The sequence below is a fragment of the Rhamphochromis longiceps genome, linkage group LG17 (genome assembly GCF_057381845.1).
Source record: "Rhamphochromis longiceps isolate RC_006_pf linkage group LG17, R_longiceps_female_GT1.1, whole genome shotgun sequence".
In the NCBI taxonomy this organism is placed as follows: domain Eukaryota; kingdom Metazoa; phylum Chordata; class Actinopteri; order Cichliformes; family Cichlidae; genus Rhamphochromis; species Rhamphochromis longiceps.
The window spans coordinates 21611718-21626311 of NC_140573.1; the positions used below are offsets into that span (position 1 = coordinate 21611718).

At 37.8% G+C, this 14594-nt stretch overlaps 1 protein-coding gene across 1 annotated transcript; it reads right to left on the reverse strand.

The window, feature by feature from the left end:
* Positions 1-14201, reverse strand: LOC146649661 (bestrophin-3-like). Its single transcript, XM_085385935.1, has 13 exons — positions 14006-14201; positions 12631-12725; positions 9707-9794; positions 9275-9420; positions 8785-8939; positions 7307-7384; positions 6986-7138; positions 5836-5916; positions 4217-4368; positions 3919-4009; positions 2087-2205; positions 1673-1930; positions 1-1507 (listed from the first exon to the last, which is right to left on the reverse strand). The coding sequence occupies exons 1-13, from the start codon at positions 14155-14157 to the stop codon at positions 1132-1134; spliced, it is 1944 nt and encodes a 647-aa protein (XP_085242061.1). The 5' UTR covers positions 14158-14201; the 3' UTR covers positions 1-1131.
* Positions 14202-14594: the final 393 nt, after the last annotated feature.

The following is a 14594-nucleotide window of genomic DNA, read 5'->3' on the forward strand; positions in this document are numbered from 1 at the left end:
TGGAAATTATTCTTCAGCTAGAAAAATCACAAAGATACATAGGCTTGTTTTTTTTTTTGTTGTTGTTTGTTTGGGGGTTTTTGCACACGTTTCAACTCTAATAATTGTTGATTATTTTGTCTCATTTTGCCTCATTTCTAATTTTTTAAGGAATCATCTATGGGGGTTTTGTAATCTTTGGAATACCAGGATTAAAGAGTAATTCCAGCAAATTTCTTTTTAATGTGCTACTTAACGTCTCATTGGGCCATGCTTAATTTGCAAATTCTGATACAAAAATTCAGGGAAAAGAAAATTCACACAAAACACCATATGGTGAGTTAAACAGCACAATTTTTATGCATCTTTATGGAAAAAAAAATTGCATTTGGACTGTAGATGAATATGCAGATAATTAGCTTAAATCGGCAGTTGCCCTGGATGAAGTTCCTGAATTGAGATGGCAAAATGAATGATCTAAGTGATGGATTTCAGTGTTTAACCATCCAGAGTCTGGCTCATCACAGTGATTCATGATTTCCCATTTTAAATTTGAAGTTCACCATTTAGTACAAGGGTTTACAAGGGTACAAGTTTTAAACTTGTTCAATTTCCAAGGTATTTCAGTCAAGTAATTAAGATTGGGCATAAATATATTGTTGGATAAAAATATTTTTCAGTAACTGTATGAGAAGATCTGTTTTTGGGGGGCTTTTTTGGGGGGGGGGAACATTGTTTTTGATGTGTGTTACTACAATGATTGATTTAATTATAAAATGATTTGATTGCTAGAATGAGGAAGCTTGGGAGAACATTTCTTAAAAAAAACACTACATGCTATTAAACATTGTCAGCGGGGTCAGGAGTATTTATCTTTAATAATAAGTTAAACCTCACAGGATTAAAATGGGGGTTCATGCTAGAACTGAAGAATAGTTGTTTGCGGTTTATTTTTGATAGATCATGGTGGCAACAACTGATAAACCCAAAAACCTAGCTTAAATACATCCCTTAAGAGGCCATGTATATCCTGTTTTCCAAGTATTTTTGGTTAAAAACAACAACAACATTAAAGAGTCTTCTTCTTAGGCAACGTGGGTATTCATGTTACTCAGTTTGGTCTTACTGAACAGCTGAAGTTGTGGCTGGTTCTTATTTCTTTTCGAAACTCTCTGATTGGGAGCTGGTGTTTTTGACCTCTTCATTGTCGTTGGTTTCTTCCTTCTCATCCTCCTGAGTCCCTGTTATTCCCTGGAAGTCGTAATCGGGGTCAGGGAGCTGCAGAGTGTCTGAGGTTGGACCAGGGGATCTCCTGGACTGGAATCGAGCCAGTCCTTTTCTCCGCCGCCCCAGTCCTTTAGGACTTGGCAGGCTGCGGACCGATGCCTTTGAAGTCTGCCTGGAGAACTGGAGTGAGAACTGACGCCCCCGTGGTTTGGTTGGCTGACGATTATGGCCATTGACAGTTGTCCACCGAAATTCTTTGGGCCCAAGTTGAGTGGGGGAACAACAGAGAGAGGACGCAGTCCTGGAAATACAAAAAGAAAAAAATTAATTCTCACCTAAAGGGCAAGTCTAAGATTATAAAATACTGGGGTATAATTATTAAATTTTCAAAACCTTTTATCTCAAAATGAAGTTTGATGGCCGAACATGGAGTTGAATATCGTTAAAAAGGACACTGGCTGATCACCTTAGGGTTTCTGAGCCTGGGGCTTCATCAGTGGGGGAAGGATTCAGGCCATTCTGAGGTTTGGTATACGAATCCACATTCTGGCAAACGTCACCACATAATGGAGGGCTGATGACAAGCTGGGGGAAAACAGAAATGGAGCTTTCCGGTGAGGGTGGGTTGCTGTTGACCTCCCTTAAGGTGGACAAAGTGTCCATGGAAGGCTGAGACATGAACAGCGAGGACAGTGGAACATTGATCCCTGGTCCTGCATTGACCCTGGATTTAGAAATGACCAACAGAAAACATAAAAGATCAGATCATTGTAATCTGTGGACAGCTGGATCTTAATATATAAATTATTAAATAGGAACCTTTGGTACTATCAGTAGGATACCAGTTACACATCTATTCATGCTTTAAATATTCTAATACCTGACATCTGGGAAGAAACTGCCAGTTGCATCACTGCTATGTCGTTTGAAGATGGGTCGAGGGGGTCGGAGGTCAGGAGGTTCCTGAACACTAAGCAGACGGCGGACCCGACCCAAAACCTGCAAACATTAAAAATATACTCAGAATCTGAACTTAAAGACTTTATCATTAGTACCTAATGTCAAAGCTTTAAATTTAACAGGTTTCAAATTGTTCTATATTTTTATTCTTCTTCTGTACAAGAGTAGCTTTGTATGATTCACAGTTCAAAAATCATTCTTATGTATCATTTACTGGACTTTGATGGTGTCCTTCAGTCCATCTTACTTATCAAACAAGCCATCCCTTTAAGGTCACCATCCCTATAAGCCAACATTTTTCTGATTGGCTGCCCCTCATAAATTAACAGCTTTGACACAACGTGGGTGGGGTTTCTGTGAATCTGATGACCAAAAAAGGAACATCCCTTCTCTGTGACATCAAACAGGTCCGAGTGCAGAAAAAAATCACCAGCAACAAAGCATTTAGAACAATTTAAAGCCTTAGGGTTTACCACACAGGGGTTACGGTATTTTCTGCACTATAAGACGCACTTAAAATCCTTTAATTTTCTCAAAAATCAACAGTGCGCCTTATAATCCGGTGCGCCATATGTATGACTTCTGGTTGTGCTTACTGACCTCGAACCGATTTTATGTGGTATACGGCACTCAAAAAATCTGTCAAAAGATGTTTTAGTATGACTTTGGTAAGCTAAGAAGCCACACCACTTGATGGATTGTCGGAGCATTATGGCTACCATAGTCAGGAGTCTCGCGGGGTAATCTCGGACCAAAACGCGTCCGCTTCAGGTCCAAAACACTGCGGCATCACTGAGCGTTACAAACTGTCTAAATTATTTCATCTTTAATAAAATGATCAGCGTTGCTGCTTTACCAGATGTAACAATTAAGTTTAACATCCAGGCACCCATCAAAACAGAATATGTAATGTTCTGACTGAGAGATTACTGAAAAAATTAAAACGTACAGCTCTGCTATCACTTCCAACAGACCCAAGACAGAAAACTAAACAGCAGTGACTTTTGTAGGTTTACTGAAGTTGGGCTAGCTGGTATATAATGATGTGCCATGTGATCGCTAGCAACACAGCTATGTTAGCATAACATAAACACAATGAAGCTGGGGGATGAATGTTAACTTTTTTCCACTCGATAAAACCACCCGATGGTTAGGGGCAAAGGCAATCGCATGGCAGGATGCTGTAAACGGACCAAATTTCACTCAGGAGAACAACTGAGATAATCCATCTACAGTACGAGGTTGTCATAAATATACTGCAACAATATGGGAATAGAGCACCTGCGAGAGAATTCAACATTAATGAATCAATGCTGGAAGTGGCGCAAGCAAGAAGAATGAGTTGAGTAAAGTTTGTCTTATCAGACTGTTTTGTTTCGCTTAATGCGCCTTTTAATCCGGTGCGCCTTATGAATGAACACAGACAGGTTCATCGACAGTGCGCCTTACGGTCCGAAAAATACGGTACTTGTACATTGGCCTTCCTATTAAAAGGTTGGTTTAATATGAAAATCCAACACTGGAATAGGACATATATGGCAAAAAAACAAGGAAAAGTATAACAAATCCAAAATAAGGTTTAAGTTAAGGCCTCATGATTAAACTGTTTAACAAATAATATCTCTCAAGGTCAACACCCTTATTTACATTTTCACAAGTACTTATTTTTCTACTCTCTGCAGTTTTTATACTTACCTCCTTTTTTCCAGAAATCAATTTTAAATTAAAAAATGAAAGCAATAAACATTTTACCGACTCTTGGCGCCGCGGCAAAGTATAGTCCTGTTGCCGCTGATGGTCGTGGCTAACATCAGTGTCGTCAAACTGCAGGATGTCCGAGAGACTGGAAGAGACATTGAAAAAGAATTTGTCATGCTGATAAAACTTCTCTAAAAAAAACTAATTCTATAACAACTAGCACGTCTGTGACAATTCACCCACACAGACTGAGCTACAATGTGAAACATAAACTCCAACACGTCCTTCAGGAAAAATGTTTGTTCTCTAGAGGATTATAACTGTGCATCAGCCGCTAAACTTGATCCCTGACCCCATGTCGGTGGTGGAGCCAAGAAATGAGGGGATGCAGTAGTCTGCAGCAGCCAGCGTGTATGGTGGCCGTGCATCGCAGTCATTCCAGTAAATGTCTTTGGTCATGTGAGGCATGTTCATGTGCATCTCATCCACTGCCAGGAGAGACACCTGCAGGAACAGGTAAAGAGGAAGAATGAGGCGTGTTCAGTTTTCAAGAGACATTATTTATAAAAATTTATTAAGTAAGATTAAATTGGTAAGAAAATCTACCAATAATTTAACAGGAGAATCTTTCATAGTCAAATCTAATCCGGTTGATTGATTGTGCTTCTTGGAAGAATGGATATTATTATATAACTATAAGAAGGAAGAAAACTGCCTAAATCACAACTGAAAAGAGCTCAGCAATATTTTTAATTATTTTTTATACTTAAAGGAAGTAAGGAATTTATAAAAGATGGCACAATATGTTGTATTAAATATCACATTTGCTTTTCTTGTTAGTTTATTTTCTAACCTTGTTGTTGTTTCTGATTTATTTTGTCACATTTATTTATTCATTTATTTACTGCTTTCATTTTCTTCTTATTTACCAACTTGTTCAATGTTAGTTTATTTCTTTATTTCTGTTTATTTCTTTATTTTCCCATTGTATTTCCCCAAAAATTCACAGATTTTGAATTACTGATTTATTTATTTTTTGTTATTATTATCTTATTTTTTTCTGCATTTTCTCTTTTTTTTTATGTAAACAAGGGTGTGATTTAAAGTATAATATGGGCTAAATGTTTAGCCAGAATGAAAAATAAAACAGATTATGGAAACAACAACTTTGACCAAAATCAATAAATAAATGACAAATTAAATGGTCAGTAAATCAACAGGATGTAATACAAAGAAAAATGAATGTAGAAGCTCACTGAATGAGAAACATCAAATGTCACATTTTAGGAATCAACTGATGTCCTTATATATTTTTTCTATTATTTTGCGGTCTGTAACGCATTCTTCATTTGAGTAATTTAGTAATTTTTTCATGAATGACTGAATTGGGTAGTTTTGGTCTTTTATATGTTTTTGTGATTTCATATTTGCAAATATATAGTCATAGTTCAAGTTCTAGCATGCTAATAAAAGTTTGAATTATTTATTCAGAACATTAACTGTTACACAAAACAATGGAAATGTAAAAACTATTTAATTTTGATTTCTATTTTCTTATAAATACAAAAATCCATGTTGTAAGCTTTGTCATTATGATTTATTTAGTGCGGATTGATGTGGAAATTCATTTAGAGTGAAATGAAACAGAGTAAAAAATAAAAGTTTACTCTAAAACTTGCTTTCGAGTAGCTTGTGTTTAAATTGTGTGTAACTGGGCCTCATGTGGCATCATGTGCTTGACTTCCTTGCGTGATGTAAAAATAAAACCAAGTGTGGAAATGTTCCAGAGTATATTTTTGTCCAGCAGGAGAAACGTGTAGGCAGCTCCTTTCCATCTATTCCGTTCTGCTCCCTGACAAACCACAACAGTTTCTCATGTTCCCTTTCTGTCCACGATAAAGTCAAAAGTGTTTGTTCTACCAGAACAGACCCTGGAAATATAAGAGACTTTGAGCCTCCGTCATTGCTGACCTGAAGGTTCCTGTCGATGATCCAGTTTGCCTCAAAGTCATCGTCATCATCGCCAAACGGGTTGATCAGCTGCTCTGCTACCTGCCAAACAAACAAACATGTCTGAAAATCAGTCAAACTAAAAACACAAAACTGCCTATATGTAAAAAAAATAAATATTACTACTGCTCATGACAATCGAGATGGCCGTTGTCACTGCTCTGTAGGTTTCCTCGTCTCTGTTTAAGGGATTTTTCAACATTGCTTGCATTATAGTGATACCAGCATATGTATCTCCAATTTCTACAAAATATTGTTTTTGAGAGGATGTAGCAGCTTTAGTTTCTTTTACCATGACACTGAGAACAAAACATTTATAACCACACTACTTGTGACACTCTGGCTCATGCAATATTTCTGGCTCGTCTCCACCAAGTAGATTATTATTAACTTTGTGTTATTTATATAACAGAAATACGTCATGAGATGAAAGAGGTCAGCCACAAATGTATTGATGTGTTTCAAGCAGAAGAAAAACAAGATAGACACATCATTTTGTGTTATTAAATGTGTTATTAAATAATTAATCTGAAATATCTCATATAAACTTGGTCTTATTTCCCAATCAGCATCCTCCTTCTGCTTTTATTAATTGTACTCCTTCCATTAAAAATACATTTTGTTTGTGTTTGTCTACATTTGAGTTCCAATTTTGTACTGAAGCATAAGAACTGTGTGTGTTTTTGGCTTATTACTGCCTATCTTATCTCTGCATTTAGTACTAGATAAATAAGTACTTGAATTTTTGAATATGCAGTCATGTAGATTACATACATTAGCATATGTTACCCTGTCTCTGTGAAACTGTAGGACACATCTTCCATGAAAAATATCTGCATAAATATATTTTGTTGTATAACAAACTTGAGGAATAAAGAAGTCCAAAACTAAATTTTACTTTTGCCAGAACAGCACAAAAGCCCCTCTGCAGGCTTCCAGACAGGAACCAATCAGACAACAGTGGGCTTTCACAGAGGTGTGACCTAATGAGACATGACACACCAGGCTTGATGAGTCATGCAAAGCTACTCTGGTGGAGTCTCTGACTAAAAATATAAATTCACAAGTTTGTTTTACATATTCACAAATTGTAGGAAAGAATTTATTTGACCTTAAGCCAGCCACAGTAGAAGAAGAACTGCAGCAAGGTGAAAACGGGGACGTACAGGTCAAGGTCATGACCTTGGTAACCACGGGTGTGGTCAAGAAACTGTCGACCAATTAGACAAGCAAAGAAAAAGGTGTAGACAGCAAGAGTGACAACCTAAAAGGAGAGAGAGAGTGAGAGTGTTGTTCAGATTCCTTCTTCTCTCTGTGGGCGATTCAGAGCTCTGATTCAGTTAGTGTAATGATTATGATGTGATTACATGAGCTACATCCGTATCAAACATGCTGCTGTGGCAAGTACGAAACAGAGAGGACGGACACAGACCTGTGTGTAAACCAGAGGGACACCGACCCAGTTGTAGCCAAAAAGAGTCGCACACCAGGTCCTGAAGCGATTCATTTCCTAACACAGAGAGGAAACAGCAGTCTTTCCCCAGCTTCCAGCAAACTGTGAATTTCTGTAACTCAGTAAGCTAGTTGGAAAAAGAGTCTCATTTGCCGTTCTGGGAAAGCTGAGTGTCACATTACCTACATGTCTCCTTTATGTGGTCACAGGCTAACGGGGGTTTTAGGATCTAACTGGCTCCAAAGGATGAATGAGTGTGCTTTGAGTGCTTAAGAGCTTTTTCCTCTCTAACAGCATATGTCTGTAATCAAATGGCAGCGTTGGAAAAAATATTAAGGTTATCTGATTATACTGATCTTTAATGGCCATACTGTATTGTTTTTTACCATGATGTTATCATGATAATGTAAGATATAAGCATGTAGTTAAATTAATAGTGATACATTATGAGACGTAAGTGGCTGAGCCACAAAAATCTTTTTGCAGCTGTAAACAGTATAAAAGATGGACATAGCTTCTGGGTCTGACACCGGTCAACAAGCATTTTGGTACTGGCAGTTTTTCACCTGTGCTGTAGCAGATTTTACTTGCTGATGCCAAATGTAAAAACTGTTTTTGTTTAGCTTGTTGTGTTTTTTAGTTATGAAGTATTGGACAACTTCAATGACTGGGCAGAAACACCGATGCATTTCAGCATTTAAGAAATATGTTTATTTTCCAGAAAAGTGAAGTCAACATTAAGGAAGGTGTTTTTGTTGGTCGTGAAATACGTGAACTGATGTTTGATGACGTGTTCAAAACGAAACCGAAGCCTAATGGATCATCACCACGTGAAGCATTCATGTAGCATGTCCAGAATTTTCTTGGCAATTATGGAGCAGAGAAATTATCCACAGCTGAGCTTGTGGATAACGCGCTGAACGCATAACAGCTAATAAGTGCCAAAATATTAATGAAGATACACGCCTTACATCTCAACTTTCTTTCACCAAATCTGGTTGATGTCAGTCTCGAGGCTTCAAAATAGGGCTTCCAAAGATAGGATGTTGTCATAGAAGCTATGTCCACCCTTAGTCAATATTGCCCATTTCCAAACATGAAAAAGATAAAATAAATAAAATACCCAGGCTAATACTTTAAGCTTTAGTGTGCCCCAGGGAAGGGATTTGCTAATAAGTGACTAAATTATACTAATGATAATAAACGTCTTCATGGCAAAAACAAGAACCTGTGGTGGTGGTAAAGTCACTGCGGCGTCGTTCATCTATGCAATTTATTTCTTGTGTTTGAATTTATGCTTACAAAATCATAAAAGTGTTGTGAGTTTATGGAGATTATGTTGCTAAGCAATTTCTATGAAGCGAACCACGGCGACGCTAACTGCCCTGTCGGCCAACAACAGTGACACATTATCCCTGCAGCGTTCTCTCGCCATAAAAGTGCATTTTTATAGTCACGTTGAGAATGTTCTGCAGGTCGATGCTGTCTTGGATGCGTCCTTCCTGCCGAGCTTTAGACGCCAGGTTGGAGAACCAGACAACAGGGATCCAGTACTTCAGGTGAGGAGAACGAACGTTCTCAAACACCTTCCTCTCCTCAGGTGTCATGAAACCTACAGATGGGGAAAAAACATTGTTTAAAATAAGTCAGTGTTGGATTCATGTTGATAGACTATTTAAATAAAATGATGGATCATATTGTTCCAAAGCAGTTTCAGACATAACGCTTCCATGCAGACAGACGTTTAGGTTTTGTTGACAGAGTATCAGCCCAAAGTACTTCTTTAATTGGCCAATAACAAGGTAGTCCCTGGAGTGATATCAGGAAGAAATTTAAGTGGCGAGGAGCCGAACTCTGACTTTTATATTTCTAGTTAAGACACATTAAGATCACAGTGTGCTCATTTTGAAATACAGCTGATACACACTAAAATACTCAGGCTCTAACCTGCCTCGACCACATGATCCATGGTCGGGAATCGTTTGCAGACAGCCGTGCTGACGGAGCGGAAGATGAGGAGCGATGTGAGGTTAACGTAACGTACCAATGTCCGGCGCAGCAGGCGGCCATATTCGTCTTTACCCTGAACACAGCTGTAGAAAGATAGAAAACAAAAATGGAGTTCGTGATTATCGTCAGCTAACCACACCTTATTCTTCTTGTGTATTCAGGCTCGTTTTGCACGGGGCACTGAAGTGTTCCCAAATCACTAAACAAGACAAGGTAGCTTCTAAATAAGTTAATTATGGATTCTTAGTGGCTACATTTGTCTATCTTTGATGTAAAGTCTGTGAGTTCCTGTCTGTGCCTGTAGAGGGCAGTGTTTTTGTAGTGGGTACTTGTGGCCTGTAGAGGGCACATTAGAGATGTAGACTGTACCTGGAGATGTGGAACATGAGTCTGTCCGGCCAGGGCAGGTTAACAAACTGATTCCACCACCGATTCACCACCAGAGTCACATAAAAACCTAAAACATTTATATTCAGTTAACACATAATAATTTGTAACTGTTGTGATAATGCAACCTATCCAAACAATTGAGCTCTTTTACAGCAGTAAATAAATAATCATGTCATGTTGACTTACAATGATGTTGCTGCAAGCACATTTAACATGAAGGACACATTGTGAGAGGCCCTAACCCTAAGAGTTTGATAGAGATCTTATCAAACTCTTATGATATACTTTAGTATTCAAACACAACACATGTCTGTCAGTCAGCACTAAGCCCTGTTCTCAGTGGGTAATATTAGCTTGGCGTATCCTGAGATTATTATAATAACACTCTGGTTCTTTGATCCCCTGTAAATCCAACAAACTGTAAAGTGACAGCCAGGTGTTTGTTAAAATCTTAAATCTTAACCACCTGAAATATATGGCAATGACCCAGTGTGCACACATTTACAGGTGTGTATAAAGGACACACAGTGGTACTAAATACTGTCAGTGGACTTGAGTCTCACACACAGTTCACAGTTGTAGCTTGAAAACTTCATGTTGCAGTTTGCAAAATACCAGAAGTGCATTTATTTCTTTTTCTGCCACATATCCAGACCTCCGTCCAACATAGTCCAGATATATCCAGACCTCCTCTGAGGTCTTCTCAGCTATCAACAGGTGATATCAGACAGGTGGATGTATGATCTAAATGTCTGCTAGGCTTTACCTCAGCCAAATGAAATTCTTTAATTCTGGACTGTGTTTGGAGCACTTTTAATACAATTATCTGACAAATAACATGGCTGGCTGTGAGGTTTAGTTTTGGTGAGTGAGATTTACCTGGATGCTACTTAGCACTAATCATCAGCTATCTGTGAGTAATGCACCCACACAGAAAAACGAAAATCTATTGAAACTTGAAAATAAGCAGAGAATCAATGGATGGCATTACCTTGATTATCTCTTCTAAAGAGTGTATGTGTCCTCTAAGGACTGGTTGGATATATGATGTTTCCTGGTCTATCCAGGGGTTCCCACACAATTTTTCCTGCTGGGAAAACCTCCAGAATAAAGCCCAGGATGCCCAAACTATGTGAAGTGACTGTTTTCAGTGCAATATTACTGATTACTGAACCTGATTTTCTCGTGAGTCCACGTTGTATATTAGAGACTCTAAGGTCAATTCACTTACTGCAAGGGCATTTTTACAGTTCATTTACTCTGGTCCAAATCAGTTGATGAGTTTTTAAACTTGTTAGTTTCCTCTATTGTCTGATTTCACACGTAGAAAAATTCAAGTAAACACCACACAAACTAAAATATGTCACTCAAACCACATGGTAGTGTGAAGTCCTCTTATTGGCCATGTGTGCGGAGCGGGAGTGACAGAAACAAAAACAGGACTATTTTTTGGATAATTCTAAAATTCATATTTATCTGGGAAATGTTTTGAGCAAAACTGTACTCTGCATATGGCTCCAAGTGTGATTAATATTTTCACATCTGAGTTTAATTTAAACAAAACTAAAGAGCACTCGCTGCAGGACACGACACCTATTTTCTTACATTGTGTTGTTGATGTCATCACAGTCATTTAGGACCATGGGTCATTTTTGTCTGGATACTTTGATAAATTGTCAACTCATGCACATGCATCTCCTGTTTTTGGCATTTACTTTAGTTACTGACACTATTTGTCTTTTATTTTCTGGAAAAACCACATTTTAGGAACTGTCAGGTTTTAATCTTTTTTTCAGTTGACAAACATAGTGAATATGCATCCTGGGATGGTGGTGGTGATGGTGGGTGGAGATCAGCTACACAAACATTCATCCTGCTTTTAGCCTTTTCTCCTCTTTAATGATCCGATTCCATTAGCAGGCTGCTAATGAGGCAACCAAACACCCCCTCTGTTCAGCTCTCCGCTCAAGCAGGAAACACACTTACAGTTATATTTGAGTTTTCATGTCGCTCTTTTTTTATTAGACTTAATTTTTACTTTAGTATAATAATAACACAGGTCGGCTACGTTCTTCAATCCCCTGAGAATCTCTCAAGTCTGAAAGGCATTAGGAATGAAATCTAGGAAGATAATAAAATGTTATGTAATCTCTTCCAGTATCTGAGAATCACTGGTTAAATGATCATAAAGCTTGTTTTTAAAATATAAATATATTAAGTAAAATATAGCAACTAAATATGCTTACTGTATAATTAAGACTTTTTCATGAATGGACAAGATGAATATCAGATATGTAACTCAACCATTCACCACCGTGACGTCTACTTTAGTCTGGAAGTGTTTCTTTCAGAACAATCGTCCATGTGATGATTCATGTGTTTTACATGTCATCAGTTCAGATAGTAGTAAGCTTTAAGGTTAGGACCTTGTGCAGACAATGGTGACTGTAGGACATGGTACACTCGACTCCAACTAAGTCCCTGAACTGGACTCTGCAACATGTTTGTGGAGAATTTTTACTGCAGTTATGTTAAAAAAATTGTGGTTTGCTGAACAGTTAAAATAATAATAATAATAATAATAATAATAATAAAGTCTTTTATATAAGCATTTTTCTAAACAATATTATAAAGTGCTTTACAGAAAGCATTTTTAAGAAGTTATTAAACACATCTGTCAAAAAGAAAACAATAACAAAAAAGTTGCTCTACCTTCCTGCCCAAAAAATCCACTACAACCACAGCACTAACACACTCACAGTGGCTTTACAGTTCTATGAAGTCAGACAGAAAGGTCTAACCGTGAGGTTAAAAATGGAATTAGCCTGTATGTTTCTTTTAAAAGAAAAATACTAGAAGACTATTGAAATAAAAGTAAAGCTATGGTTTGTCAGCTAACATACCCAAGACGAAGGTGACGGGGATCTGTTCAGCATATTTGTCACAGTACATGGAAAGTTTCTCAAACAGTCTCTTCTGATCCTCGGAGAGCACAATCCTAGAGGACAAAGGAAACCGTCGTCACTGCCAGCAACTAAGAATTTAACATATGAGAAATTCTTCTGAAGTTACTCTTCAGCCGATCAGAAAGTTTCTGAATGAACTACAATAAGCTGCAGGTCTGTTGCCCAATATGTGCTTCTATTCAGAAATACAAAGTCAGATAAATCTTTTTCTACACAGACATTTTCTGATATACTGTATTAGTTATTTAATATAAAACCTTTAATGAAATTGCATAGAAGGCTCACATCCTGTTTGCCTGGAGTCAGATATGTGGTTACAACTTGATGAAAGCTAAATAGTCAACTTTCATTTGTAGCATATATAAATGATAACTCAGTCATGTTGTTTGTTTTGTACAACAGTCTCATCAAGTTAATTTATTCTGTCATATTATATTTATTGTAGTGAGCTGTTATACTTTATTTAAGATATTTTGCTAAATAATGTGTTCATTGTTTTCCCTGCTGCAATAAAGGAATTTGGCAGGTTTGGGGCTGTGAAATAGATCTTTTCTTAAATATATATGAAGATAGTATCAAAAACAAGAGCCGCTGAGACATAGTTTTAGAAAGAGGAGATTGTGTTACTAGGTCCCACCTCCTGTTTTACCCAAGTCTGAGCTTAGCTGTTGTTGTATCAGATTCTACTAATATTTTGTTCTCACTGATTGGATAGCAGGGGGAAAAATGCAGTGGTCCCATGGATCTGTCAAAAAAAAAAGTTGAACAATTTAGGGCAACTGATTTAGTGGTTTGTTTTGTATGATTTACGCTTTAAAATAATCCCAGTTCATTGTATACTGGATCTTGATACTAAGGTTATGACAGAGAGCTAAAACTAAAAACTAAAAACCAAAATAAAAGTTTTGGAAAATAAAAACTTCAGAAAGAGCTGAAAGATTCAGACAGAACAAAGCTCATTTAGCTTCTTCCCCTTCTGAAACACTCTAAGATCAAACTTTTGCACACAGAATATGAACATTAATCATTTACAAGATGAAAAAAATGTTTTTGGTTGGCTCATGTTGCTAACCAAAAAGGGGCGGAGCTTATAACCACTAGAGTGAGGATATATTTTGGCTTCACTTCTTGGGACTCATCCGACATTACATCGAGTTTTGAGTTGTATCAGCCACTCTGAACAGTGTAGCAATATTTATTAGTAACTATGTTGAAATTTACAAGAATTTAAAAGAAACACTTGCATGATGCACAGCTGTAATACGACACTGTCGCTTCCCTTCCTGTGACTGTGTGTGTGTGTGTGTTTGACCTGTATACGACGCTGAGGACGGTGTACAGCAGAGCAAACAGGATGAACTCTCGGTACAGCAGCTTGTAGATGCTCCCCTTCCAGCGCAGCAGCAGCTGGTGAAAACCGAAGAAGGTGGCGTTGGCGACTTTACTGGAATAAGTAACCGTCATCCTGAGACTGAGGAGCAGACTAAGACCTTCATCCAATGGGAGCTAGTGGATAGTCCCACTGGTTTTCTGGTTACAGCCTGGATAATTAACACCACCTTAACATTATGAACATAAATGATCACTTTTGTCATTATTGCTGTATTTTACTCACAGAAAAATGCTTCCTCCTCAGCAGTGCTCTTCATCAGGCTTCTTTCCTGATTTCTTTTTGCCAAATGCCAACCAAACACACACTCTTTCTCTATCTCTTCCGTTCTCTCTCTCCCTCTTTTCTCTTCACCATGAAGCTGTCCAGTTGCCCAGTAATGCCATGCAGCACGCACACACACACACACACACACACACACACACACACACACACACACACACACACACACACACACACACTATTCAGAGCTATATTGATGAGCCAGAAGGCTAAATGTAGTCATGTTTCA